The 27308-nt window shown below is 37.6% G+C and overlaps 1 protein-coding gene and 1 pseudogene across 6 annotated transcripts in view; both read right to left on the bottom strand.

The window, feature by feature from the left end:
• The window catches only part of ZNF112 (zinc finger protein 112), a 41074-nt gene that overhangs the window by 10847 nt on the left and 2919 nt on the right, over positions 1 to 27308 (bottom strand). The window contains exons 2-5 of one of the 6 annotated variants that reach the window (XM_032388097.1): positions 10216 to 10353; positions 10056 to 10103; positions 8339 to 8465; positions 4539 to 4634 (exon numbers count right to left, since the gene is read on the bottom strand). The exons of 1 other annotated variant lie outside the window; for it this stretch is intronic. In XM_032388097.1, coding sequence (XP_032243988.1) covers positions 4539 to 4634; positions 8339 to 8465; positions 10056 to 10070 — 238 coding nt within the window. In that variant the 5' untranslated portion in view covers positions 10071 to 10103; positions 10216 to 10353. Of the gene's footprint in view, positions 1 to 4521; positions 4635 to 8338; positions 8466 to 10055; positions 10104 to 10215; positions 10354 to 12657; positions 12738 to 27308 lie in introns of those variants that run through there. 4 more of the 6 variants (XM_032388096.1, XM_032388094.1, XM_032388098.1 and 1 more) reach the window with 4 other exon arrangements.
• On the bottom strand, positions 12854 to 13527 carry LOC116622013 (annotated as a pseudogene).

Below are 27308 nucleotides of genomic sequence, written 5' to 3'. Positions count from 1 at the left end.
CTTCCTTGCCTGACAAGAAAAAGGGAATCTAGGGAATCTGTGTGTATGCCAATTTGGATAAGATGGATGGTCTGTAACTTAGAAAATCTTGCAAGGAAATGAATAGTTTAGAAACTGTTATTTATTGACATCTTTCTCTTTCCTATTGTAAATGGAGAGATTTCTTCTATGAGGGACCTGCCAAGAGAGTGGTTTTAAGAATACTAATTTTAAAAATGTTTCTTTACCCAAATCAATTAAATCAGTTGCTATAGGCTGCAAGAAAGCCAATAGGGGATAATTATGTCTCTTTGGGTTATAATTCCAAAGTTAAACTTTGTATGGGACGGGTTTTCTCTTTGAATCTCTGAATCACCAGGTAACTTATTCCACAGAAATAAAATCACTAGTATGTAAGGACATTTAGATTGGGGTTTTATTGCTGTACTTTCTGTATTAGTAAAAAAAGGGCAGATAAACAAATGCCCATCAATTAAAAAATGGCTAAATGATGCATGTTATAGCCACATATTATAATATTATATAGCCATGATTTAAAAAAAAAAGTTATAATCTCTGACTAGGTTGGATTTCCCCAAGGTATCATGGAAGAGAAAAATCAGTTTATTAAAACTAGTTAATTAAATTAAATTAAAAATTAGTATATTAAAAATACAAAGAATGTGTTGTATCTAAAGAATGTATTGTATCACATGTGACCTTGAATCTTAACTAAGATGGCAGCAAAACATTATAGAAATGAAATCGTTTGCTTTGAAAATTTTTACTGACTCTTACCTACCCAGGAGCACCCTTAGCTACACAGTTGTCAGAGTCTTGTGGACTCCAAAAATATTACTCTCACGTAAATGTCTAACTTGAATATTCTACTTCAAAAAGAAAATTACAGGCCACTGGGTCTTATGTGCAACTAATGAATCATTGAAAACACTACACCAAAAATGAATGATGGCTAACTGAATTTAAAGTAAAAAAAAAAAAATAAGAAAAAGTAAGAAAATTACAGGCCAATATCCCTGATGAACATAGATGCAAAAATCCTTAACAAAATATTATCAAACTGAATTCAACAATACATTAAAAGGATCATACACCATAATCAAGTGGGATTTATTCCAGGAATGCAAGGATGGTTTGACATTCTCAAATCAGTCAGTATAATACACCACATTAACAAAATAAAGGATAAAAATTACATGATCATCTTAATAGATGCAGAACAAGCATCTGATAAAATTCAACATCCATTCATTATAAAAATTCTCAACAAAGTGAGTATAAAGGGAATGTACCTCAACATAATAAAGGCCATATATGAAAAGCCCATAGATAATATGATACGGTGAAACAAAACTCAGGAACAAGGCAAGGATGTCCACTCTCACCCATTTTATACAGATTTAGAGAAATTAGGCAAGAAAAAGAAATAAAAGGCATCCAAATTAGAAAGGAAGAAGGAAAACTGTCACTATTTGTAGATGATATATTATATATAGAAGCCTAAAGACTACACACACACACACACACACACACACAAACTGTTAGAATAGATGAATTCAGTAAAGTTGCAGAATAAAATATCAATATATAAAAATCTGGGCATTTCTTTAAACTAATAACAAACTATCAGAAAGAGAAATTAAGAAAACAATCCCATTTACAATTGCATCACAAAGAATAAAACATCTACGAATAAATTTTTTTTTTTTTTTTTTAAGATTTTTTTTATTTATTTGCGAGAGAGACAATGAGAGACAGACAGCATGAGAGGGAGGAGGGTCAGAGGGAGAAGCAGACTCCCTGCTGAGCAGGGAGCCTGATGTGGGACTCGATCCCGGGACTCCAGGATCATGTCCTGAGCCGAAGGCAGTCGCTTAACCAACTGAGCCACCCAGGCGCCCCTCTACGAATAAATTTAACCAAGGAAGTGAAAGACCTACTATATGTTGGGAAAATTACAAGGCACAAAATTAATGAAAACAAGAATTAATGAAAGAAATTGAAGAAGACACAAATAAATGGAAATATATTCATGCTCATGGATTGGAAGAATTAATATTGTTAAAATGTCCATACTACCCAAAGCAATCTACAAATCCAATGCAATCCCTATCAAAATTCCAATGGCATTTTCTGCAGAAATAGAACAAACAACCCTAAAATTTGTATGACAAAAGACCCCAAATAGCCAAGGCAATCTTGAGAAAGAACAAAGCTAGAGGCATCATACTCCCTTATTTCAAATAATATTACAACACAACAATAATTAAAATAGTGATGAGCACTGGGTGTTATACACAACTGATAAATTATTGAACACTACATCTGAAACTAATGATGTACTATATGTTGGCTAATTGAATTTAAATAAATAAATAATAAATAGTATGGTATTGGCATAAAAAAGGCACATAGATCAATGGAACAGAATAGAGCCCAGAAATAAACCCATGTCTATATGGTCAATTAATTTACAACAAAGGAGCAAGAATATACAATGGGGAAAAGAAGTCTTCTCAACAAATGGTCTTGGGAAAACTGGACAGCCACATGCAAAACAATGAAACCGGACCACTTTCTTACACCATACACAAAAATTAACTCAAAATGGATTAAAGACTTGAACGTAAGACTAAAACCATAAAACTCCTAGAAGAAAAGACAGGCAGTAAGCTCCTTGACATCAGTCTTGGTGATTTTTTTTTTATCTGACACCAAAAGGAAAAGCAACAAAAGCAAAAATAAAAGGTGGGACTGCATCCAACTAAAAAGTTTCTGCACAGCAAAGTAAACCATCACCAAAATAAAAAGGCAACCTACTGAATGGAAGAAAATAATTGTAAATCATATAGCTGATAAAGGGCTAATATACAAAAATAGGAATAACTCCTACAACTCAATAGCAAAAAAACCCCCAAACGATCCAAATAGAAAATGGGCAGAAGATCTGAATAGATATTTTTCAAAGAAGACATACAGATGGCCAACAGACCAAGAAAAGATATTCAACGTCACTTATAATCAGGGAAATGCAAATCAAAACCATAATGAGGTATCACTTCACACCTGTTACAATGGCCAGTATCAAAAAGACAAAAGAGAACAAGTGTTGGCCAGGATGCAGAGTAAAGGGAACCCTCATGCACTGTCGATGGGAATGGAAATTTGTGCAACCACTACAGAAAACAGTATGGAAGTTTCTCAAAATATTAAAAAGAGAACGACCATATGATCTAGTAATGCCACTTCTGGGTACTTATCTGAAGAAAATGAAAATGCTAATTCAAAAAGATATACACACCCCCATGTTCACTGCAGCATTATTTACAATAGCCAAGATATGGACACAACCACCTAAGTGTCAATCAATAGATGAATGGATAAAGAAATATATATATATATATACACACACACACATATATAAACAAACACATACATATATATATATACATACACACTGGTATATATATATAACTATATATACTATATACATATATATATATACACACACACACAGGTACAGGTATATATACACCTATACCTATGTACCTATAGGTATATATAGATATATACATACCTAGATATACATATTACTATATATATATAGTAATATTACTCGGCCACAAGAATGTAATCTTGCCATTTGCAACAACATGGATGGACCTTGAGGGCGTTATGCTAAGTGAAACAAGTCACACCGAGAAAGACAAACACTGTATGATCTCTCTCATATGTAGATTAAAATACAAGATACCAAGCTTACAGATACAGAGAACAGAATGGTGGTTTTGAGAGGAGGGGTTGGGTGTGGGAGAAATAGGTGAACTGATGGTTTTGGTGTTGTTGGGTTTTTTTTTAAGCTTAAAGAAGTTGAATAAGAATTTTAAGAAAACTGTTAGCTAGGTCAAGAGACTCTTCAGGTGTTAGAGGATAAGAGGATGAAAAGAGAGGGCAGAATGGGAAGAAAAAGAGCCAGGCATCTGAATAAGGAAGTTAATGTAAGAGTGTCTCAGTTGAAATTGCTTTTCAACTTCCATGTGAAGGACCAGTTATGATGTTGGCACTGATCACTTTGATATTGACTTTAGTTGACTGGCTATTCTTAATCTTTTAAGGATAATGGCTACCTATCTATGCTCAAGGACACCTACACAATTAGAATTAGTACAGGCCTTCATCAGAAAACAAACAGCATTCTAGAGTATCTTTCAATTGTGCGGATTTATTCGATGCCTACCAGCTGTCCCACGGAGGACTGAAGACAGTGAGGTCCATGCATCTATTAACCAATTCATTCATTCAAGGCAAAGAGAAAAGCAAGTCAAGGAACCTAAAGCAGAAGCATAATTATGTCGGGTCTGAAGGGCAGCAATGGGGCAGTGCAGAACAGAATGAATGGGTGGAAATAAACAATTACAGATAAATATGGAAAGCCAGAGGTGGTTGAGGGGATAGACACCGTAGGGCCTGACATGTTCTGACTCGTCTGAGGAGAGGCTCCCTAGCTGCTGTGTTACTTACCGCAGGATGGTTCTTACCTAAATATCCATCTCTCTGGGTTTCTGCCTCCATCATCAGAAGCTTTTCTTCTCTCTCTAGCTGGAATATAAGCTCTGGCTTGAAGGGCTGATTCCCTGCAGAAAGGCAAGGAGAGCAGAAGTTTTAAGTTTTGATGAAGTCCAATTGATCTTTTTTTTTTTTCTTTTCTGAATCGTGATTTTGGTGTCTAAGAACTGTTTGCCTAACTCAAGGTCAAGAAGATTTCCTCCTGTGTTTCTTTCTAGAAGTTTCATACTTTTACATTTTCCATTAGGTCTATTATCCACTTTGAATCAATTTCTTAGTGAGATGCGAGTCATGGGTATAGATGCATACAGAAGTCTAAATGTTTCATCACCCTCTGTTGAAAAGACTATACTTTCTCCAGTTAATTGCTGTGGTACCTGTCATACATCTAAAATAGTTTCAGAATGGCTCCTTCCATCTCATTACAATAAGCAAATCCACTAGAAATTGTTCAGGATTGCAGTTTGTTTTCCCATCCTCCTCCCACTGTACCTAACACTAAGGGGATATAGTTATGTGCTGTGTTCCTTAGCTATTTCCGTAAGTTTTCTTTCTTTTCTCTCTTCAGTGTGGTTATCGTATTAGTTTCAAATATAATTAATTTCATTTTTCTTTTAGTTTCAGATTATCATCCCTTTGCATTCTTACTTTTTTCTTTCAAGATTTTATTTAAATTCTAGTTAGTTAACATATAGTGTAGTATTAGTTTCAGGGATAGAATTCAGTGATTCATCAGTTGCATATAACACCCAGTGCTCATTACAACATGTGCCCTCCTTAATGCCCATCACCCAGTTACCCCTCTTACTTTTTTCTTCTTATTTAATTTGTATGTGTTGAAATAATGGATTTTCAAAAGTCCAAACCAGACAGAAAGGCACATTCAAAGGAGTGTGACACATAACTTCCACACTCTTACCTCCCACCCATTATATGAGACTAACTTCATGAATCTTTAATTAATCCTTCTTGGGTTTCTTATAAAGACAAGCAGATATACGTAGGTTTCCTTATTTCCCTTCTTTCTTACATGGACTGTAGTATACTATTAATGCTCTTTTGCACTTTGCTATCTTTAGGGAAAATTCCTAGAAGCGAACTGCTGGGAATATTGCTGGATAATTGTCAAATTCTCCTCCTTCAGGACTGTTTCGTTTTGCTTTCCTACTTTCAGTGCACGAGAGTGCTTTATTTCCCACAACTTTGCCCAAGAAAGTTCAGTGCTGAGTGTTTGAATTTTTGCTCATCTCATGGGTGAGAAATGGTATTCCAGGATAATTTTACTTAACCTCTCCCTTATGTTTAACAAAATTGAACATCTACTCACGTGTACATATATGTATATGAATATATGCACATGCACATGCACGCATGCACACACACACTCCTACCTACTACTTCTATCCCCTGGGACCAAGAAACAAAGCCACCACAGGAGCAGTGACAGTACCTAGCATTCAGACCTTGTTGTTAAATATCATTCTCCAAGAAACAGATGATTCCAGAGCTGGGGTATAAAGTAAAAGATGAACACAGAACAGCATCTATGCCATAAAGTAAGGAAATGCTAAAAAAAAAATGGTGGATGAGTAATATTCCATTGTATATATGGACCACATCTTTATCCATTCGTCTGTTGAAGGGCATCTCGGCTCTTTCCACAGTTTGGTTATTGTGGACATTGCTGGAACACTACATCAAAAACTAATGATGGTGACTAACATAGTATAATATAATAATATTATAAAATAAAATAAAATAAAATAAAAAACGGTGGAGGCATATTACAAAAAACCAAATTTGGAACAATTTTAGCATCAAAATAATTATGGTAATATTAGAAGCCATTTTTTAAAAAAAGAATTCACAAGTCCCTACAAATAAATAAATAAATGATTAAGGCATGTGGGACTCTTGCTTACTGTAGAATGCGAAGAGCTGATTGCTAATGCAATCAGGAGGTACTAAAGAGGTACTAAGGTAGAAAATCATTTTGTAACAATCATGGTAAAGACCAGATAAGGCAAGTGATAATCACTGGATGCTAAATCTATAGGAAAATATTTGTGTGGTCTTAAAAAGCGTTGCCTTATGATTGCAAGAGAAACAAAGCAATAATTTTATAGTGGAGAAATTGGACATCTTGACTGAGTGGTCAAAATCGGCACCACCAATGAGGGACAGATGGTGTACCTCTACATGTGATATTCTCAAAAGGACTACCAATGTCGAGTTCCAGCCAGAATGGATCCTCTGAACCTAAGTATAAGGAAGTATTAGGAATGTTATCTGAAAAATGGGGGGGGGGGGTAGGGGGGAAATAACAGTATTCTTCCAAAATGTCTACTGTTATAAAAGACAAATTGCTGTGGAAATGCTCCAAATTAAAGGAGGCTAAAGAGACATGACAGTCAGACTAAACTCAAGACTAGACCTTACTCTGGAGAAAGAAAAATATGCTTTTAGGAATATAACTGGATCTACTGATAAAATCAGTAAAACACTTAGATAAAAGTATTATATTTGCACTGGGAATATGTAAGAGAATATTCTTATTTCTACAAAATACATTGTTCAGTGAAGAATTAAGCTTGCTCAAAGAGAGGTCTGGTCTTTGTCCTCAGCTCTTGGGAAGTGATCTCTAAGTCCTTGGGATTTCCTGTCTGGTAAGAGTGTCTTTCTCACGTGGAGGCTTTGGACAACACCAGATTGCTTACCAATGTGATTTACGGTGGGGCCCTTGGGCTACCTGCTGTCAGCTTGATTTCCAGAGGGACTAGAAACTAAGGTCAGACACACAGGTGTCCAACCACATCTATATGGCCAAACCACAGTAAAAGCTCTGGACATCAAGGCTCGTGTGAGCCTCCCTGGTTGGCAATACTCCATGTACACTATGACCTGTCTTTGCTGGGAAGAGTTAGTACTATCTACAACTCCTCTGGGAGAGACAACTATAAGTTGGTGCTGGAAATCCCCTGGATTCTGCCCCAGGTGCCTCTTCCCTTGGCTGATTTTAACTTGTACCCTTTTCATGTAATAAAGTGTAACCATGAGTATAACAGCTTTCAGTGCCTTCTGAGAGTCCTTCTAGTGAATTATTGAGGCCGAGGGTTATCTTGGGGACCCCTGAGCTTACAACTGGTGTCAGAGTAAGAGCAGTCTTGGGGACTTCCAAACTCTGCATATACACTAAAGTATTTAGAGATAAAGGGCCATGGTGTATATAAATTACCCTCAAATGGGTTCAGAAAAAAATATTCAGAAAAGGGTTCAGAAAAAAATACTATGAATATACATATGTTTTCATATATACACACAAATATATACGGAGAGAGAAAGAACATGGTCATAAATAAAATAAATGGGTAAAAATATTATTATAAGTGAATCTAGGTAAAAGCTATAGGGGTGTTCTTATTCTTTACTTTTGCAAATGTTCTGTAAGTTTGAAGTTATTTACAAAAACACTGTTAAAGGAAAAACCCAAATACCTCTGAAAAATCAAGTTAATAAATAGTTATTGTTACTGGCACCCTGAAAAAACAAAAACAAAAACTCACTAAACTGACTTCATGACAAACAACAGGGCTGGACCACAATTTGCCCAGTTACATAGTTCAAAGGACAGAAACATCTTGTCGGTGTTGTACAGGGATTATTAGGACTCTTATTTGCCCAAGCTCAGGGGATGATTTCAAGAGTCTCAGAGCTTCAAACACCCAAGACACCCCAGGGGGATGACTTTCAGTCACCAAGCGCCTGTCCTCACCCACAGAGACCAGGTTCCTGAAGTTTTCCAGCATCACGTCTCGGTACAGCTTCCTCTGGGTGGAATCCAGCAGCCCCAGCTCCTCCTCACTGAAGACCACGGCCACGTCCTTGAACGTCACCGTCTCCTACAACACCAAACACATGCAGGCTATGTTTATGGAAAAGGGGCAGCATTGAGAAAGTGTCAGGGAGGGGAAGCTGTTCTAGAATCTGGGGGACGGAGTCAAAGTAGCTGCCTTCTACACCACTCACTCAATCCACCAAAAGGGCTGCAAGAAAAGAAATCCTTGCAGATTATATTGCTGCAAAACAAACAAACAAATAAATAAATTGCTGCCTTTTGTTAGCGCCCCTACAGGTAAGTCCCTGGAACGCTGCTGCATCGTAGGCTACTATAATTTTAAATTTTAGTAAGAACGCCATTTGCCCCCGGAAAAGCTTTAGTTCCAATAGTGTGTGATGGATTCTCTGTTCTCTCTTTTACACATGCACACATTTCACTTATTTAATTTGCCAAACTTAAAGGCTTTTGGTCACTCTTACTGTTGAAGTACGTAGTTCATCCTCTGTGTCCCATCTGCAGTGTGCAGCGGTGGTGTTGGGCACAGTCCAGAGCCTGGCTCCCTGTACTCACACTGGAATGCTCTGCCTTGTGCTAGCTATGTGCCCTTGGAGAGGTTCTTCATTCTCTCATCCTCATGCTGATACCTATATACCATAGGGCACTGATAATAACATGAGTGACTATAGGTAAAGCACTTCGGAGCAGTGCCTGGCACAGAGTACCCAATAAATGTTAGCTATTATTATGATTATTACTAGGATCATGTCTGCCATCCCACTGCAGCGCCGTATAGTAAGTCAATGATTTAGGATGTGATTAACTCATCCAAATAATGCGCACTTAGCTTTAGATTATCTATCATAAACAACGTCGCAACAAAAATCCTTTCGCATTGACCCTGGATTATGTCCTTAAATTCCAAAAAGTAGAAATAGTAATGCTGAATGACAACTTTCAGCATTTTGATTCAATGACAGGTGTTCCCTCCAAAGAAGATTTTTCCAGCTTATTCTTCTTCGAACTATAAATCACGAAACCTCTATACCCTGGCCAACACCAGATATGAATACTTAAAAAAAAAATCTCTGATAATCTCAGAAGTAAATTTGGGAAGTAAAAACCAGTTATTTTGAAAAATTTTCACAAAGTTGATTAGTAATGAAGACCATTCTCTTTTCGTGTATTTGCTGGTCATCTTTTGTTCTTGTTGTATTCAAAATATTCATTTTGGGGACATAAGTCCTTTCTTCCAAATATGTTGCAAATATTTTTCATTCTACTTGGCTACTTGCTTATAACTTTTTACTGTAGGGAAATGTAAATGTTTTGTATGAAGACCTTTGTTCTGGCTGGAGCTCCAAATGCCACAATGTCAGGCCTTGGTCTCTGAATGAAAACTCTGGTTTGGTTTTGGATTTTGTTTTGTTTTGCCCTTCTTTCCTCCAGTATCTCTTTCCTGATACTCTTTATCCAGAAGGGAAAGGCTTTGGAGTGGGCTGGACACTTGTCTGCGGTAGGAACTTGAGCAGGAGTTGAACTTCCACGAATCTCTTACCTTCATGTTAACAGTGCAGATTATTCTAAATCTAAAAGGTGTCCACCTAAGAAGTGAAATAAAATGTTCAGTGACAGAAATAAAAATCCGGCTCACCTGGAACTTGATCATTTTCTCCTCCTTTTCCTAGGGAAAGGCAGAGACCTGAGAAGGCAATACAAGGTAATAAGAAAGAAGCCATGAGGAAAAGGGAAATGTATCTTTGTGTAAAATAGACAAAGGTGTCCCTTGCCCCAGCAGATGCTGCCACACACACCTTGGCAGGCCGGGTGTGGGCTGGATTCCAGCTACCATGAGGTTATCCTGGCAGGATGCCCTCATGCATGGGACAGTTTGCAGAGTGATATTCAGCACTCCTCTGCTCCTCTCTGCTCCTAAGGAACTTACTCTGATCCTGGGAAGTGTGGAAAAGGAGAGGCAGTGGAATGTACTGGTTAAAAGTGGACTCTGGGCACAAAATTCAGTTTCCAAATCTGGCATTGTTGTGTATTTGCTGTACATTTGCTATACGTCGGCGCTGCTACAGAATAAACATCTGTAATATATAATGTATAGGACATATATAAGAGTACAACATATACTACATAATATGCACATATATTTAACCATGATTAATTAATTAACCTCTCTAGGCTTCATTTCTGTAATCTGAAGCATGAGGACCATAACAGAACCAACATTATCAGATTGCTATCAGGATTACATGTGAATAGCAGAAAAATGTTGTAATTATACCAATGTTTTCTAGACATTAAAAATAGAGCTACTCGGGCGCCTGGGTGGCTCAGTTGGTTAAGCGACTGCCTTCGGCTCAGGTCATGATCCTGGAGTCCCGGGATCGAGTCCCGCATCGGGCTCCCTGCTCAGCGGGGAGTCTGCTTCTCCCTCTGGCCCTCCCCCTCTCATGTGCTCTCTCTCTCTCTCTCAAATGAATAAATAAAACCTTTAAAAAAAAAAATAGAGCTACTCTATGACCCAGCAATTGCACTACTAGGTATTTACCCCAAAGATACAGATGTAGTGAAAAGAAGGGGCACATGCACTCCAGTTTTCATAGCAGCAATGTCCACAATAGCCAAACTGTGGAAGGAGTCCTTCAACAGATGCATGGATAAAGAAGATGTGGTTCATATATACAATGGAATATTACTCAGCCATCAGAAAGGATGAATACCTACCATTTGCATCGACCTGGTTGGAACTGGAGTGGATTATGCTAAGTGAAATAAGTCAAGCAGAGAAAGACAATTATCATATGGTTTCACTCATATGTGGAACATAAGGACTAGCACAGAGGACCACAGGGGAAGAGAGGGAAAACTGAATGGGAAGAAATCAGAGAGGGAGACAAACTATGAGAGACTCTGGACTCCAGGAAACAAACTGAGGGTTACAGAAGGGAGGGGGTGGGGAGATGGGGTAACCAGGTGATGGGTACTAAGGAGGGCATATGTTGTGATGAGCGCTGGGTGTTATATGCAACTAATGAATCGTTGAACACTACATCAAAAACTAATGATGTACTATACAGTGGCTAACAGAACACAATAAAAAAAAATCAGATACTATTCTCCATCATAAAACCGTCCTTATGAATGTGTCTTGTAAGACATCTGGGTGGCAAAGATGGCCTCTTACTTAATAATCTGTTGCCCCCATAATAACGTTTGTTTAGACATTGAGACCACCCTTCTGAAAAGTTTAATGACTGATGGATATTCTTTTTTAAAATTAATTAATTTTTATTTTATTATTTATTTCTTTTCATTTGAGTATAGTTGACACACAATGTTACATTAGTTTCAGGTGTACAACACAGTGATTCCACAAGTTTATACATTATTCTGTGTTCACCACAAGTGTACCAACCATCTGTCCCCATATTCTTCTTGAAGCCAGAGGAGGCTCAGATAGCATATCCCTCTTCCTACATGGATATAATGAAAGATTAAAGAAGCCTGTGACGCCACTATATTTCTCTTATCTGTGTAAAGCACTGGCTCAGCACCTGATGCTTGCAAGCACTTGGGGACCAGAAGTTTAATTTCTTGGGCAAGGTTATTTATTGTTTTCAACAGGCATTTACTGTTATTTACCGTTTTCAAGCAACTTCAAGATCATTTGTGGAAGAGAAAGAACTCAAGAAGGGCTGATGGTGGCCTGTGAATAAGGTAGAGCCTTTTTGCACCACCTTAGAGAGAGGTTTTCTCCTCCAGTAGAGTCCCCCTCTCCTCCTGAGTCCCTGCCCACATAGCCCACAGCTGAAGAATCCACAGAATGTATGTACAACTACCAAGAACAAGTATTGACTTGGCTTCGTAGTTAGCAGTGAAAGAGTTGAGTTTTCTTTCACTTACCCAATATTTATAGATCACCTTCTGAGAGGGATATAGTTCCTAGATCTCTAGTTGCTCAGAGCCTAAGTGTGGGAGACCAATTAGAAAATGAGCTATTACACGCTGACAGATGCCAGAGTAGAGTGTAAACAGGGTCCTTTGGGGGAACATGCAAAGGGTCCCCAGACCTAGACTGGATAAGGGAGAGAGTTAGATGGGCTCAATGAGGAAAATGAGGCCTGATGTTAGCCCTGGAGGATGACAGTGCCATATTAGCCACTCAGAGCTCAACAAGGTACTCAAAAAGAACAGTACTCAAACAGAACAGTACTCAAATAGAAGAGTACTCAAACAGACAGTACCTGGGGCAAATAAGAAGCCAAAAAGTGGTGAGAAGTCAAGAGCCAAATCACATGCTTTAGAGGAATTGTCTCATTTAACCCTCACAACAACCCAAAGGATTAAGATAATTTTTACTGTTGAGAATATTGAAGCATTGAGAGGTTTTTGTTTTTGTTTTTGTTTTAATGGCAGCACTAGGGCTTATTAAGCTGTGCCTTAGTACAGGTGCTGGGGTTTGGCCATGATGCTCTTGATGTATGAAGTCCAGATGTTCTGTCAGTTCTTCTTGAGCAATGACACCAGGAAATTGACAGCTAAGTGGATGTTGTACACAAGCTCATCATCTGTCATCTTCACATGGCTAATGGCCACTGCCAGACACAACACCTTCTTCATCTGGAATTTGATTGTGGACTTCACTTCATCCACTTTGGCCACCATGTTCTCATTGTGGGTCAACACGGAAGGGAACTTGCCAGGCTTATTCAGGCCTGGGCCCAGAATTCATGGATCTGCTTGATCAGGGACTCTGAAGCCAAAAGGGCATCATACTTCTTGGCCAACTTCTTGACTAATTTTTTATTCTTACTGAGTCTTCAGTGCCTCCATGCCCATGTGGGGAATATCCACAGCCTTGGCCTCATCACAGTACTGCTGATCCCCTAAATCACACATGGAGAACTTAGGGCAAGGAGAAGACTTAAGCCTGATGGTGCCCAAGGAGCGTTTGTCCTTCTGAGGGTCATAGTTCTTCAGGCTGATTTGCAGCTCCACAGTCTCCGAAAACTTCCAGTGCTTGTGCTGGTTGCTGTGCAGGACTTCCCTCATTGCTTTGTACAGCCTGTCCCAGGAGACTTCGCTGCTCATGCTGCTGCATACTGCAGTAACTGGAAAAGCTGAAGCATTGAGATTTTAAGTTATTTATTCATGATTATCCATTCAGTCAGCAGAGCAGCCAGGATTATCATCCCAGAGTCCATGTTCTTAATTACTAGGATGGTGGCTTTCAATCTACCAGTTCACTGGTTATCGTTGGGAAGTTAATAAAAAAATGAAAACAAAACCAATGCCCAGGACCCAGTCCAGGGCCTATAAATTGGTATCTGTGGAGGAAGAGTTTTCATGAAAATGAATCCCCTTCCCCTCAGGTGACTATATTTTGCAGAAAGGGTTGCAAACATAGATTCTGAGATTAATAGAGGCAGTTTGCAAGTTGAGCCTATGCAATCAACCATTAGATCATTCAGGCTCTCAATGGGTATAGGGAATGACTGGAGAACACATAAGCCAGGAGCAGAACAGGGTCTGGGACTCAGGCCTTGTGACTCCCAGCTCCCCACTGCTCCCCATTATAAGGTGCTCCTGGAGTTGTCTCTAAGGGTTGTGGATGTTTCTTCAGGCACATACTCAGCATGAATACAGGCTTCCAGTTTAGACTTGCCTGATCAGATTTATCAAGCAATAGGAGTTACTAATTACCCAAGGGACTTTAAGAATTCAGAATATAAAGCAATTCATGTTAAACAGGCATTTAAACAGTGGCCATCCCACAGAATGTTCTTGTTTCTTTATATGTTAGAGTTAATCTGATTATATCCCTTTCTTGGTTAAAACATGTGCATGGCTGCCCAGTGCCTTTAGAATAAAGTCTAGATTCTTAGCAAGCCATCCATAGAGGAATCTTCCATGTCTGCTCTCCCCTGTAAACTCCAGCTGTGTAAATCACTTGATCTCACAGGAAAGCCTCCAGGATTTTGTATGTGAAGAAAGGATTTACAAAAACGAGTATGGGCAGTAGTTTGCCCCCATGGATCCTAGATCTTCTTAGCTTTTTACATCAGCTTATATGTCCCCTGTTCTAAGATACCTTTTAACACGCTTTGCTACAGCCTTATCAACTCCTAAAACCCATTTTGCCAGTCTTTTAATAAAAGCAGAGTGTTTTGGCCAAGAGCCTAGGCTATAGAATCAGGTTACCAAGCTTTAATCAAGATTCTGCCACTTACTAGCAGAGTAAACTTTGCAAGTTAATTAACCTCTTGATGCTTCTGTTTCTTCATCTGTAAAATGGAAGATAAAAGTACTGAATAACTCCTCTCTGCCAAAACCTATACTTGGCAATAAGCACAGAGAACTTGACATAGTCCCTACTACATAGAAACCTGCAACTGAGTGGGAGAGACAGAGCAGAAACACCAGTGAACTCAAAGACAAGTCAACAGAAATGATCAGAACTGAAGCTCATGAAAATTAGGTGCATTCTGTTGTTTATTTCATGTTGTGTTCTGGAAATGTTAATAGCATTGTTCAGATCTTTTGTATTCTTACTGAACAAGCCTGCTTGTTCTATCGGTTACTGAGAGGAGTACTGAAATCTCCATATGAAATTGTGGATTTCTCCATTTCTTCTTTTAGTTCTGTCCAGTTTTCTTCATGTAGTTTGAAGCTATGTTGTTTTGTGAATACACATTTAGGACTATTATGTCTACTTGATGAACTGACCCTTGGTGTAAGTGCCCCTCTTTATCCCTGGTAACAGTCCTTGGTCTGAAGTCTACTTTGTCTAATATTACTATAGCCATTCCAGCTTTCTCTTGACCGGTGTTTCCACAGCACACCTTTTTTGGGTAATCCCTTTAACTTTTAACCTATGTCCTTATATGTAAAGTAGGCTCTCTAGACAGCATATACTTGGTTCTTGTTTTTAATCCAATTTTATAATCTCTTAATCAATGTATTTAGACCATTAGCATTTAATGTAATTTTTTATATGGTTGGATTTAAGTCTACCATTTTACCCTGTTTTTCCTCCCTGATTTTCTTTTTTTTTTTAATTTAAATTCAATTAGCCAACATATAGTATATCATTAGTTTCAGACGTAGAGTTCAATAATTCATCAGCTGCATATAACACCCAGTGCTCATCACATCATGTGCCCTCCTTAAATGTCCATTACCCAATTACCCCATCCCCCCACCCACCGCCCCTCCAGCAACTCTGTTTGTTTCCTATAGTTAAGAGTCTGGGTATTATACTTAACTAATGAATCACTGAACACTGCATCAAGGACTAATTATGTACTATACAGTGGCTAACTGGACATAATAAAAATAAATAAATAAATAAAATGAGAAGGTACTAATAAATCAAAATATTGGGAGGTTTAAAGTAAAAAAAAAAAAAAGAGTCTCTGATTACTCCCCATTCAGTTCTCCCTCCCTTCCCCTATGACCCTGTGCTGTTTCTTATATTCCATATATGAGTGAAACCATATGATAATTGTCTCTGATTGACTTATTTTGTTCAACATAATACCCTCCAGCTCCATCCACATCGATGTAAATGGTAAATATTCATCCTTTCTGATGGCTGAGTAATATTCCATTGTGTATATGTATATATACAGGGGCCCCTGTACCACAACATTTTAATTTTTTTATTCTTTATTTAAATTCAATTTAGTTAACACATACTGTATGTTTAGTTTCAGGGGGTAGAATTTAGTGATTCATCAGCTGCATACAACACCCAGTGCTCATTACAAGTACATACCTGTCATGTCAAAACAAGAAGAAAAAACAGACTTTAAATGTTGCACTTTTAAGACACATTGGAAGTGAGATATTTTGTTATTGAATTAGACAGCAAAGCCTTGTGCTTATTATGCAGTGACAACATAGCTGTGCTAAAAGAAAACAATACATGTCAATATGATCAGACTAAGTATTCATCACAAATATCTTCAATTCATGGTAAAGCAGTGGTCAGAAAAATTAGAAAATTTAAAATGTCTCATCAGAGCATAATTTCTTCACAAAAAAAATAAGTAATGAAAATGAAGCTACAACCAAAGTAAGTTTATATTTAGATACTCAGCTTCTATTTCTAACCCAAGCAAAGAGAAGTAATTTACTGATGATGAGTTAATTAAATCTTGTTTGATTGTAGCAGCCAAAGAAATGTGTCCAGAGAAAACAAACTTAAGATTATTAGACCTGGGGCAAGCATAGTTGCTTGAAGAGCTGAAGACAATGGAAACATTATAGTCAATTAAAATACAAGGAAAATGATCCTGATATATTTGGCTCTTGATAATTCAACACATATTACTGACATTGCTCAGTAGTTGTTCATTCAAGGCATCAATGTCAAGTTTGAAGTGACTAAATAATTAGCCTCTAGGGATAGTCTGTGTGGAACAATTACAGTTAAAAATATTTTCTAAGTTGAAAAAATATTAATTCAAAATAACCTTAAGTGTAACCTAAAAGGATGTGTTAAAACTGATTACAAATTTAAAAGCTTATACAAATGTGTTTGAAGACTATGGTCATTCATTGTATTATTCAAAGCAGGTGCTTTGCAGAAAATATTGTAATCTATTATGTGCTACTGAGCCAGTAGTGTGAACAGTGAACTTCATTCAGTCTCATAGACTTAACCACCATCAGTTTAATGAATTCTGTCAGAAATAGCACTGGGTGTTATACGAAAACAACGGATCGTGGATCCCCACATCAAAAATTAATGATGTATTGTATGGTGACTAACATAACATAATATAAATAAATAAATAAATAAATAAATAAAAGAAATAGAAACCAAATATCCTAACTTGCCTCACCATACAGCAGTTCAATGGCTGAGCAGCAGTAAAATTTTTTTATGACTTTTTAAAAAAGTCTCAGAGCCGGGACTGAAATTTTCCTGAATGAGAAAAATTGACCCCAGCCATGCTGAATGGCTTTGGAAATTAGCTTTGGCTAGACTTGATGATGTTAATGAATCCAACCTAAAAGTAGAAGTATGGTAGTAATAAAGTCATTTTGATAGCAACTGATTTTGTTTAAATCACAAGTAATGCCAAACTGCTTTATATATTTCAACCCTGTCAAAAGTTAAAATGCGCACAATCTCCATTCCCACATAAATTTGTAATATTTGTATTTTCTGAGCTTAAAGTACATAATCCCAGCAGTGTTTTCAGATCTTGATGCAAGTGCAAAGGAACTTTCCATATTTCAAAATTGGTTTAACTATATAATTGAGGAGCTTCCTCCTAAGCTTCCATTAGAAGTAATCTGCAATGTAATGACATACTAAAAGGCAAATGTCAAGAGAAGAACCTAAGAGAAGAACCTAAGAGAATTCTATAAATGCATTCGATATTAGTTTCCTATTGCTAGCACAACAAGTTACCACAAACTTGGTGCCTTAAAACAGTACAATTTATTCTTTTTCAGTTATGGAGGTCAGAAGTCTAAGATCAGTTTTTGGGCTAAGGTCAAGATGTCAGCATGGCTGGTCCCTTCTAGGGGAGAATCCATTTCCTTGCTTTTTCCAACTCCTACAGGCACCTGCATTCCTTGGTCCATGGTCACATCACTCCAATCTCTGCTTCTGTCATCCCATTACCTTCTCCTGACACTGATCTCCCGTCTTCCTCCTATAGGGACCGTTGTGATTACAGTGTGCCCACTTGGATAATCTTGCCATCCCAAGATCCATAACTTAATCACACCTGCAAAGTCTCTTCTACCATGTAAAGTAACACGGGTTTTGGGAATTAGGATGTGGACATCTTTGGGGAGCCACTATTCAGGCTTCCAGTTGCATCTTCCAGTTTATTATTATGCACAATTAAAATGACAAACTTGTGGACTGATATCAGTATTTAGTAGTACTTATTTGTTTAAAAGGTCATTTTTCAGTAAGTGATAAAAGGTATAAAATCTCATTACAGAGCAGCATAAACAGAAAAACATTTGCAGTCAATTTTGATGACAGGGGAATACTAACCTTGAAAGTCAGTTAAGTTAAATGTTATCCCCCAAAATATTTCTATTCTCATTAGTACACCTGTATTACCAAAAAAAAAAAAAAAAAAAAAAAAATTGTACTCAATCATTGTATTTTGGATTTTGTTAATAAAAATGCTGTGGATATTTCTCTCTTGTTAATACACAGACCTAAATAATATTCTTGAATCTGCTGCTTGACTGGAAAAGCTGAAAATATTTACAATCTGGGCCTTAATAGAAAAAGATTGTGAGCCCCTGGACAAATTCAATTAAACCCAGAGTTCTTCGAAAAGATCAATGAAATTAAACTTCTTGCCAGACCAACAAAGAACAAAAGAGAAAAGACACAAATTATCAAAATCAAGAATGAAAGAAGGGATATCATTATAGACTCAACAGACATTAGAAGAATAATAAGGGAATGTTACAAGAAACTTTGCATTCATCAATTCAATATGGTAGATGAAGTTATTTAATTCCTTAAAAGACACAAAATACAAAATATTGAGAGAAACCAAAATTAAAAACTTTTGCTCTACAAAAGATGCTGTTAAGAGCATGAAAAGAGGAGTGCCTGGGTGGCGCAGTCTGTTGGGCACCCGACTCTTGGTTTGGGCTCAGGTCATGATCTCAGGGTCATGAGACTGCGCCCTGTCAGGCTCCACACTCAGTGTGGAGTCTGCTTGAGATTCTCTCTCTCCCTCTCCCCTACCCTGAGTGCTCTCTCTTTCTCAAATAAATAAATCTTTTTTTAAAAAGAACATGAGGGGCGCCTGGGTGGCTCAGTCGTTAAGTGTCTGCCTTCAGCTCAGGTCATGATCCCAGGGTCCTGGGATCGAGCCCTGCATCAGGCTCCCTGCTCAGTGGGAAGCCTGCTTCTCCCTCTCCCACTCCCCCTGCTTGTGTTCCCTCTCTCTCACTGTGTCTCTATAAAATCTTTACAAAAAATAAAAAATTTAAAAAGAGCATGAAAAGACAAGCTACAGGCAGAGAAGAAATATCTGCAAATCACATATTTAACAAAGGACTTGTATCCACAATATATAAATAACTCTCAAAAATCAACAAGGAAAACACAATCCAATTACCCAAATTAAAACTGAGCAAAACATATAGACAAAACACTTCAGCAAAGAAGATATAAGGATGGTAAATAAGCTAAAGAAAAGCTGTATCCGCTGAATATCATTGGTCATTAGGGAAATTAAATTAAAGTCACAATGATATTGCAATACATACTTATTAGAATGGCTAAAATTAAAAATAAAATACAGACAATGCTAAGTGATGACAGAGATGTGGAGCAACTGGAACTCTCTCTCTCATACATCATTAGTGGAAATACAGGATGGTAGACATACTGGAGAGCAGTTGGGTAGTTTCTTATAATGTAAAACATACACTTTCCATAGGACCCAACATTCCCATTCCTGGTTATATACACTAGAGAAATAAGCACCAAAACCTTTACACAAATGTTTCCAGCAGCTTATTCATAACTGCCAAGAACTGGAAACAAACCAAATATCCTTCAGTGGATGAATGGATAAACTATAGTATATACATTTATGGAAATGTAGTATTAACCAGCAATAAAAACAGATGAAGTATTGATACATACAATGTCAAAGGCATTATTCTGAGTGAAAGAATCCAGCCTCAAAAGTTTACAAATGGGAAAAAAAGGTTACATATGATGAGTTCATTTATATGACATTCTCAAAAAGACAAACCTATATAGGGTTATAGTGGTTGCTGGTAGTTACAGATATGGTGAAGGGTGATAATAAAGGGAATATAGGAGGGAAGTTTTGGGGGCTAATGGGACTGCTTTGCATCTGATGATGGTGGTGATTATACAAATCCATACCTGCATTAAAATTAATAAAATTGCACCCCAAAAAGAAATAGTAAATTTTACTATAAAAATCATTGTTTTTTAAAAACCCATTTCCTCATCTGTAAAATAAGGGTAATAAGCTTGTTATGAAAACTAATTTAGTATACATAAACTATTAGAAACACTGCCTCCAGGCATAACAGTCTACAAATATTTGCTATTATCATTTCTACCAATGTGTTTCTTAGGAAATACGGGTTTTTTTAAATTGAACCCTAACCCTAAACCTAACCCTAACCATAACCCTGACACACATTGTTACTGAGTTGCAGGCATACAACATAACGATTCTTAGGAAATGTGTTTTAGGTCATCAAAATAATTGCCCACCAACTTTTCAATACTCTGAAATAGTTGGTGGATTCGATAGCTCACTGATATTAATGAATATCTCCATGGGTTATTTCTATTCCGTTTTGCTACCTAATTCCAATTTCAGGAAATCTGCACTGCAAATGCTTGATGCCAGCTATCTGTTGAGTAGCTATTCTAAACACAAATCCTTGCCAATCTTATACTGAGAACTGGACACAGTTATGGAGAAAAATATGACATGGTCCCAGAAACACAAGAACTTCAAGTGTATGGGAAGAGAGGGATAACATACAAAGAACAAGAAGACATAGGTAAGTCAAATTCTATATGGGAAAACAAAATTCATCATCATCCCTCTCCAAAGTGCAATACTCTTATGTCCCGGAGCCTTCTCAAGTAAGTAACATTCTCCAAGCTGCAAAGAATGAAAACCTTAGGGTAGCTGCTAACATCTCCCTTTCTTGGTCTTGGATATATAAAAAAAAAGTTTGATAATCAATTTTTGGCAATTATGACAATCAACCAACCACTATCATACTGACTCAATGTTGGGAATTTGTGTTAAAATACTGAAACAAAAAGATCGGGGAGGGTGGGGGTTAGGGTAGGGGTGGTTAATACAAGACTGACAAATGTTAACAAGGATTAAATGTGGGTGATGGTTCCACTGGGGTTCATCATTTTACTCTTATTACATCTATGTTTATAAATTTCCACAGTAAAAACTTAAGAGGGAAATAAAACCTATATGTATTTTGTAAAATTTAAGTAAAAAAATCCAAATATATACATATACATATATATGTGTGTATATATATATATATATTACATATATACAGAAAAACATTAAAACATTAATATGTTATCTCTACAACCTGTGGTTATGGACAATTAAACTCTTCTGTTTATACTTTGTATATCTTCTTAATTCTCTACAACATGCAATCTATAATCATTTCTATAATCAGTATGAACTATAAATTTCTTTCTAGGATTTAGCCTATTTTAATTATAGTTGATATATTAGTTTCAGGTATGACACAATGATTCAACAATTCTATACATTATGCAGTGCTCCCCATGATAAGTATCGTTACCATCTGTCACACACAAATTTAATACAGTATTCTTGATTCTATTCTGTACTTTTCATCCCTGTGACTTATTTATTTTATAACAGGAAGTTTGTACCTCTTCATTCCCTTCACCTATTTCACCCATTGCCCCCACCCCTTTCCCCTCTAGCAAACACCAGTTTGTTCTCTGTATTTATGAGTCTGTTTCTGTTTTGTTGTTATTGTTGTTTCCTTTTGTTTTTTAGGTTCCACATATACGTGAAATCATATGGTATTTGTCTTTCTTGGATTTTTTTTTTTAAGATTTTATTTATTTATTTGACAGAGAGAGAGACAGCAAGAGAGGGAACACAAGCAGGGGGAGTGGGAAAGGGAGAAGCAGGCTTCCCGCTGAGCCAGGAGCCCGATGTGGGACTCGATCCCAGGACTCCAGGACCATGACCTGAGCCAAAGGCAGTCGCTTAACCAACTGAGCCACCCAGGCACCCCGTCTTTCTCGGATTTATTTCACTTAGAACTATAAATATTATTTCAAATACAATACAATTATATTGCAGATAACTGAAAATATCTTAGCAAAAACTGAAAACTCATTGACATAGCTTTCATGGCCTTCTACAAAAATCTAAAACATGACTTCTCAACCTGATAATAAACACGGTAAGAACTAAAGCAATAGATTGAAACCTAAATTTAAATCCCAGCTCAGCCTACTAGCTGTGTGAACCTAGGATAAATAACTTATGCACTCTGTGTCTCCCTTTTCTCATCTACAACATGGGAATAACAGTATCCAGGAGACCCCAGAGGGCTCCTGTTAGGATTGAATATGTTAATTCATATAAAACTCGTAGAATAATATTTAGCACTAAATGTTTAAACATAATTGTTAGGAGACAGGAAGATGGTGGCAGAGTAGAAGTACCCCAGGCTTGCTTCATCCCACAAATACAACTAGATAACTATCAGATGATCCTAAATACCCCAGAAATTGACCTGAAGACTGACAGAACTCTCCAACCAAACAAAGAGAAGAGGCTACACTGAAGAAGGTAGGAAATGTGGAGATGTGGTTTAGGGGAGAAACAGATCCTGGTTGCTGTGGAGGGGAGGGAGCCATGGTCGCAGAGAAGGGTGAGACAGAGAAATGCACAAGAACATTTCCCCATTGCCATTGGCTTGGAAAGTGAGAGGGGCTGAATGTTGTGAGTTCTCATATTCAGTGGGGCTTAAAGCCCAGATCTTTTTGGTGGGTTGGTTTGTTTTGTTTTGTTTTGTTTTGTTTTTGCATTGCACTTTTTAATTGCACAGGCAGTTTTAAATAAATGGAGAAAGCAACTTCCAAAAGCTACACTAGCAGGGAAATATTCCATCAAGTATTTACATAGTGAGCTTCCATAGTTTTACAAAAAATTCCTGATTTTACTTGAACTGTACACGAGGGAAAGGAGCCCCCTCAGGTAGGTGTTCTCTCTGCTTGCAAAAGCAAACTAAAGGACCTAAAACTGGAGGCAAGCCTGGGATGCCAAGAAAGGGGTTAAAGAAATGATAAAGGGCCATTCATAAATTCCATGTCTAAGACACTTATCCAGTGATCCTTACATAAGAATTTTAGGGCAAACTACTGCCCTTATGATAAAGGTACAACCTCAAAAGCTATAATTCTGGATTATAATAATATATCTGAGTACCTTGGATTTCTGGATGACAAAAGATAATACTGGGGGTGACCCATAAGGTTTGAACAAATACTTTAGAAGAATTCCCTAGGACTGTGCATCCTTTACTTTGAAAGCCTGGAGTTTTAAAGGTCAGCAGGCTTGGCTGGGATAAAGCCCAGCAGCACTGTGCTACTCTTGAGGAAAAGGCACGTAAATAAGCCAGGGGCATAGAGCATGAAAACCGTGATCTGAAGAGCACCTGGGGCACACAGTAGGGAGATTATTTGCTCTTCTCAGAGCATGTCCCTGAGAGGCAACATTCATGGAGACACTTGTCTGGGAACAAAGGAGCTGGCTGGTGCCATTTCCCTCCCTCACCCCTCAGCATAAACACAGAGCCACCTGTGGGAAACAGTGCAATGCAGACACTGGCCCCCTAACTTGCTTACACCAAGCCCCACCCCACTGTGCTCCAGTGGAACTGCCTTTCTCAGTCATGCTTACCTCAGTGACAGCACAGCAGGCCCCTCCCCTAGAAAACCAACACAAAACCTGCCCATACCACATCTCTTGACCAGAGTTTTACAGGGCTTCAGTTCTGGTGGAGGTGGTGAAAACACCATGTCTCCTGACTAGAGAGTTTTACAGGGCCTCAGTTCTGGTGGAGGTGATGAAAAGTCTCATTTCACAAGCGGACCGAGCACCCAGATCAAACTTGCCACATTCAGGCCAGGGACCTATCACTGCCCACAGTAGGCAAGGAGAGCATCTGCAGACAACTGGCCTGAAGGATAGAGCAGCTAGAACGCAACAGCAGAGTGCATGCAGCACACACTGGAGACACTTCCTGAAGTGTCAGGCCCTGGGCACTACATGACCTCTTCTTCATAAGGCCATTACTTTCAGGAGCAAAGATTTTTCTAACACAGAGAAGCAGGCAGAGACTTAGACAAAGTGAGAAGATAGAAGAATTTATCCCAAATGAAAGAACAAGATAAGACCACAGCCAGAGATCTAAGTGAAACAGATATAACTAACATGCCTGATGGAGAATTTAAAGCAATGATCATAAGCATACTCACTGGACTTGAGAAAGAATGATACATCAGTGAGACCCTTAACACAGAGATAAGAGTTAAAAAAGAATCAGAGATGAAGAGTGCAATAAACAAGATTAGAAATACCCTTGATGCAATCAACAAGAGGCTGGAAGAAGAACGAATTAATGACCTAGAAGACAAAGTAATGAAAAGCTATGAAACTATTAAAAAGCAGAGAAATGATTATGCAAAACGAGGATATACTTAGGGAACTCAGTGACTCCATCAAACAAATAACATTCATATTACTGGAGTCCCAGAAGAAGAAGAGAAAAAAAGGGGGGGGGGGAAGTTTATTTGAAGAAATAATAGCTGAAACTTCCCTAATCTGGGGAAGGAAACAGACATCCAGATCCCGCAGGCACAAAGAACTCCCAACAAAATCAACAAAAGCAGGCCAACGCCAAGACATATTGTAATTAAATTTACAAAATGTAGTGATAAGAAAAAAACTTAAAAGCAGTGAGACAAAAGAAGTCAGTAACTTACAAGAGAAAATCCATGAGGCTAGCAGGAGATTTCTCAACAGAAAATGCAAGCCAGAAGGGAGTGGCATGATATATTCAAAATGCTCAATGGGAAAAACTGCAGCCAAGAATATTCTATCCAGCAAGGCTATCACTCAGAATAGAAGGAGAGATAAAGAGCTTCCCAGACAAACAAAAACTAAAAGAGTTGTGACCACTAAGTCAGTCCAGCAAGAAATATTAAAGGGAACTCTTTGAATGGAAAGGAGAGACCAAAAGTGACAATATGAATGTAGGAAAAACAAAAGCAGTAAAAATGAGTATTTCTGTAAAAAAAATCAGTCAAGGAACTCACACATACAAAAAAAAGGATATAAAATATGGTAACATAGTTAAAGCATGGGGAGGAGAGGAGAAAAGAATGTGTTCAAACTTAACCATCTAGTTAATATAGACTGCTATATGCAGAAGAGGTTATATACAAAACTAATGGCAACCATGTATCAAAAACCACCAATAAACATGCAAAAAATAAAGAGAGAGAAATCCAAATATATCACTAAGGAAAATCAGCAAACCATGAAAGAGAGAAAGACAAGAAAGGATCAGAGAAAATCTCCAGAAACAATCACAAAATAAGTAATAAAATGTCAATAAATACATATCTATCAATAATTACTTTGAATGTAAATGGACTAAACGCACCAATAAAAAAAACTCAGGGTGTCAGAATGGATAAAAAAAAAAAGACCCATCTATATGCTGCCTACAAGAGACTCATTTTCGACCTAATAACACCTGTAGATGGACAGTGAGGCACGGAGAAATATTTACCATGCAAATGGATGTCAAAAGAAAACTGGAGTAGCAATACTTATATCAGACAAACTAGACTTTAAAACAAAGACTGTAACAAAAAACAAAGAAGGACACTATATAATAAAGGGGACAATCCAACAAGAAGATATTAACAATTGTAAATATTTATACCCCAACATGGGAGCACTCAAATATATAAAATAATTAATAACAAACATAAAGGAACTATATGATAATAATACAATAATAGTAGGGGACTTTAACACCCCACTTATATCAATAGACAGATCATCTAAGCAGAAAATCAACAAGGAAACAATGGCTTGAATGACACACTGGACCAGATGAACTCAACAAGTATATTCAGAACATTCCATCCTAAAATGGCAGAATACATATTCTTTACAAATGCACATGGAATATTCTCCAGAATAGATCATATATTAGGTCACAAATCAGCCCTCAACAAATACAAAAACACTGAGATTATACTATGCATATTTTCTGACCACAACACTATGAGACTTGAAGTCAACCACAAGAAAAAATCTGGAGAGACCACAAATACATGGAGGTTAAACATGCTACTAAACAATGAATGGGTCAACCAGGAAATAAAGAAGTTAAAAAATACATGGAGACAAAAGTGAAAACATAATGGTCCAAAACCGTTAGGATGCATCAAAAGCAGTCCTAAGAGGGAAGTATATAGCAATAAAGGCCTACCTCAAGGAGCAAGAAAAATCTCAAATAAACAACCTAAACTTACATCTAAAGGAGCTAGAAAAAGAACAACAAAGCCTAAAGCCAGCAGAAGGAAGAAAATAATAAAGATTATAGCAGACACTTCTCAAAAGAAGACATACAAATGGCTAACAGACACATGAAAAAATGTTCATCATCATTAGCCATCAGGGAAATTCAAATCAAAACCACACTGAGATATCACCTTACAACAGTTAGAATGGCAAAAATTGACAAGGCAAGAAACAACAAATGTTGGAGAGGTTGTGGAGAGAGGGGAACCCTCTTACACTGTTGGTGGGAATGCAAGTTTGTACAGCCACTTTGGAAAACAGTGTGGAGGTTCCTCAAAAAATTAAAAATAGAGCTACCCTATGACCCAACAATTGCACTATTGGGTATGTACCCCAAAGATACAGAGGTAGTGAAAAGAAGGGCCATATGCACCCCAATGTTCATGGCAGCAATGTCGGCGATAGCCAAACTGTGGAAAGAGCCAAGATGCCCTTCAACAGATGAATGGGTAAAGAAGATGTGGTCCATATATACAATGGAATATTACTCAGCCATCAGAAAGGATGAATACCCAACTTTTACATCAACATGGATGAGACTGGAGGAGATTATGCTAAGTGAAATAAGTCAAGCAGGGAAAGTCAATTATCATATGGTTTCACTTATTTGTGGAACATAAGGAATAGCATGGAGGACATTAGGAGAAGGAAGGGAAAAATGAAGGGGGAAATCGGAAGGAGAGATGAACCATGAGAGACTATGGACTCTGAGA

The sequence above is a fragment of the Phoca vitulina genome, unplaced genomic scaffold (assembly GCF_004348235.1).
Source record: "Phoca vitulina isolate PV1807 unplaced genomic scaffold, GSC_HSeal_1.0 scaffold52, whole genome shotgun sequence".
Classification (NCBI taxonomy): domain Eukaryota; kingdom Metazoa; phylum Chordata; class Mammalia; order Carnivora; family Phocidae; genus Phoca; species Phoca vitulina.
This window is presented reverse-complemented; position numbering and strand designations above follow the sequence as displayed.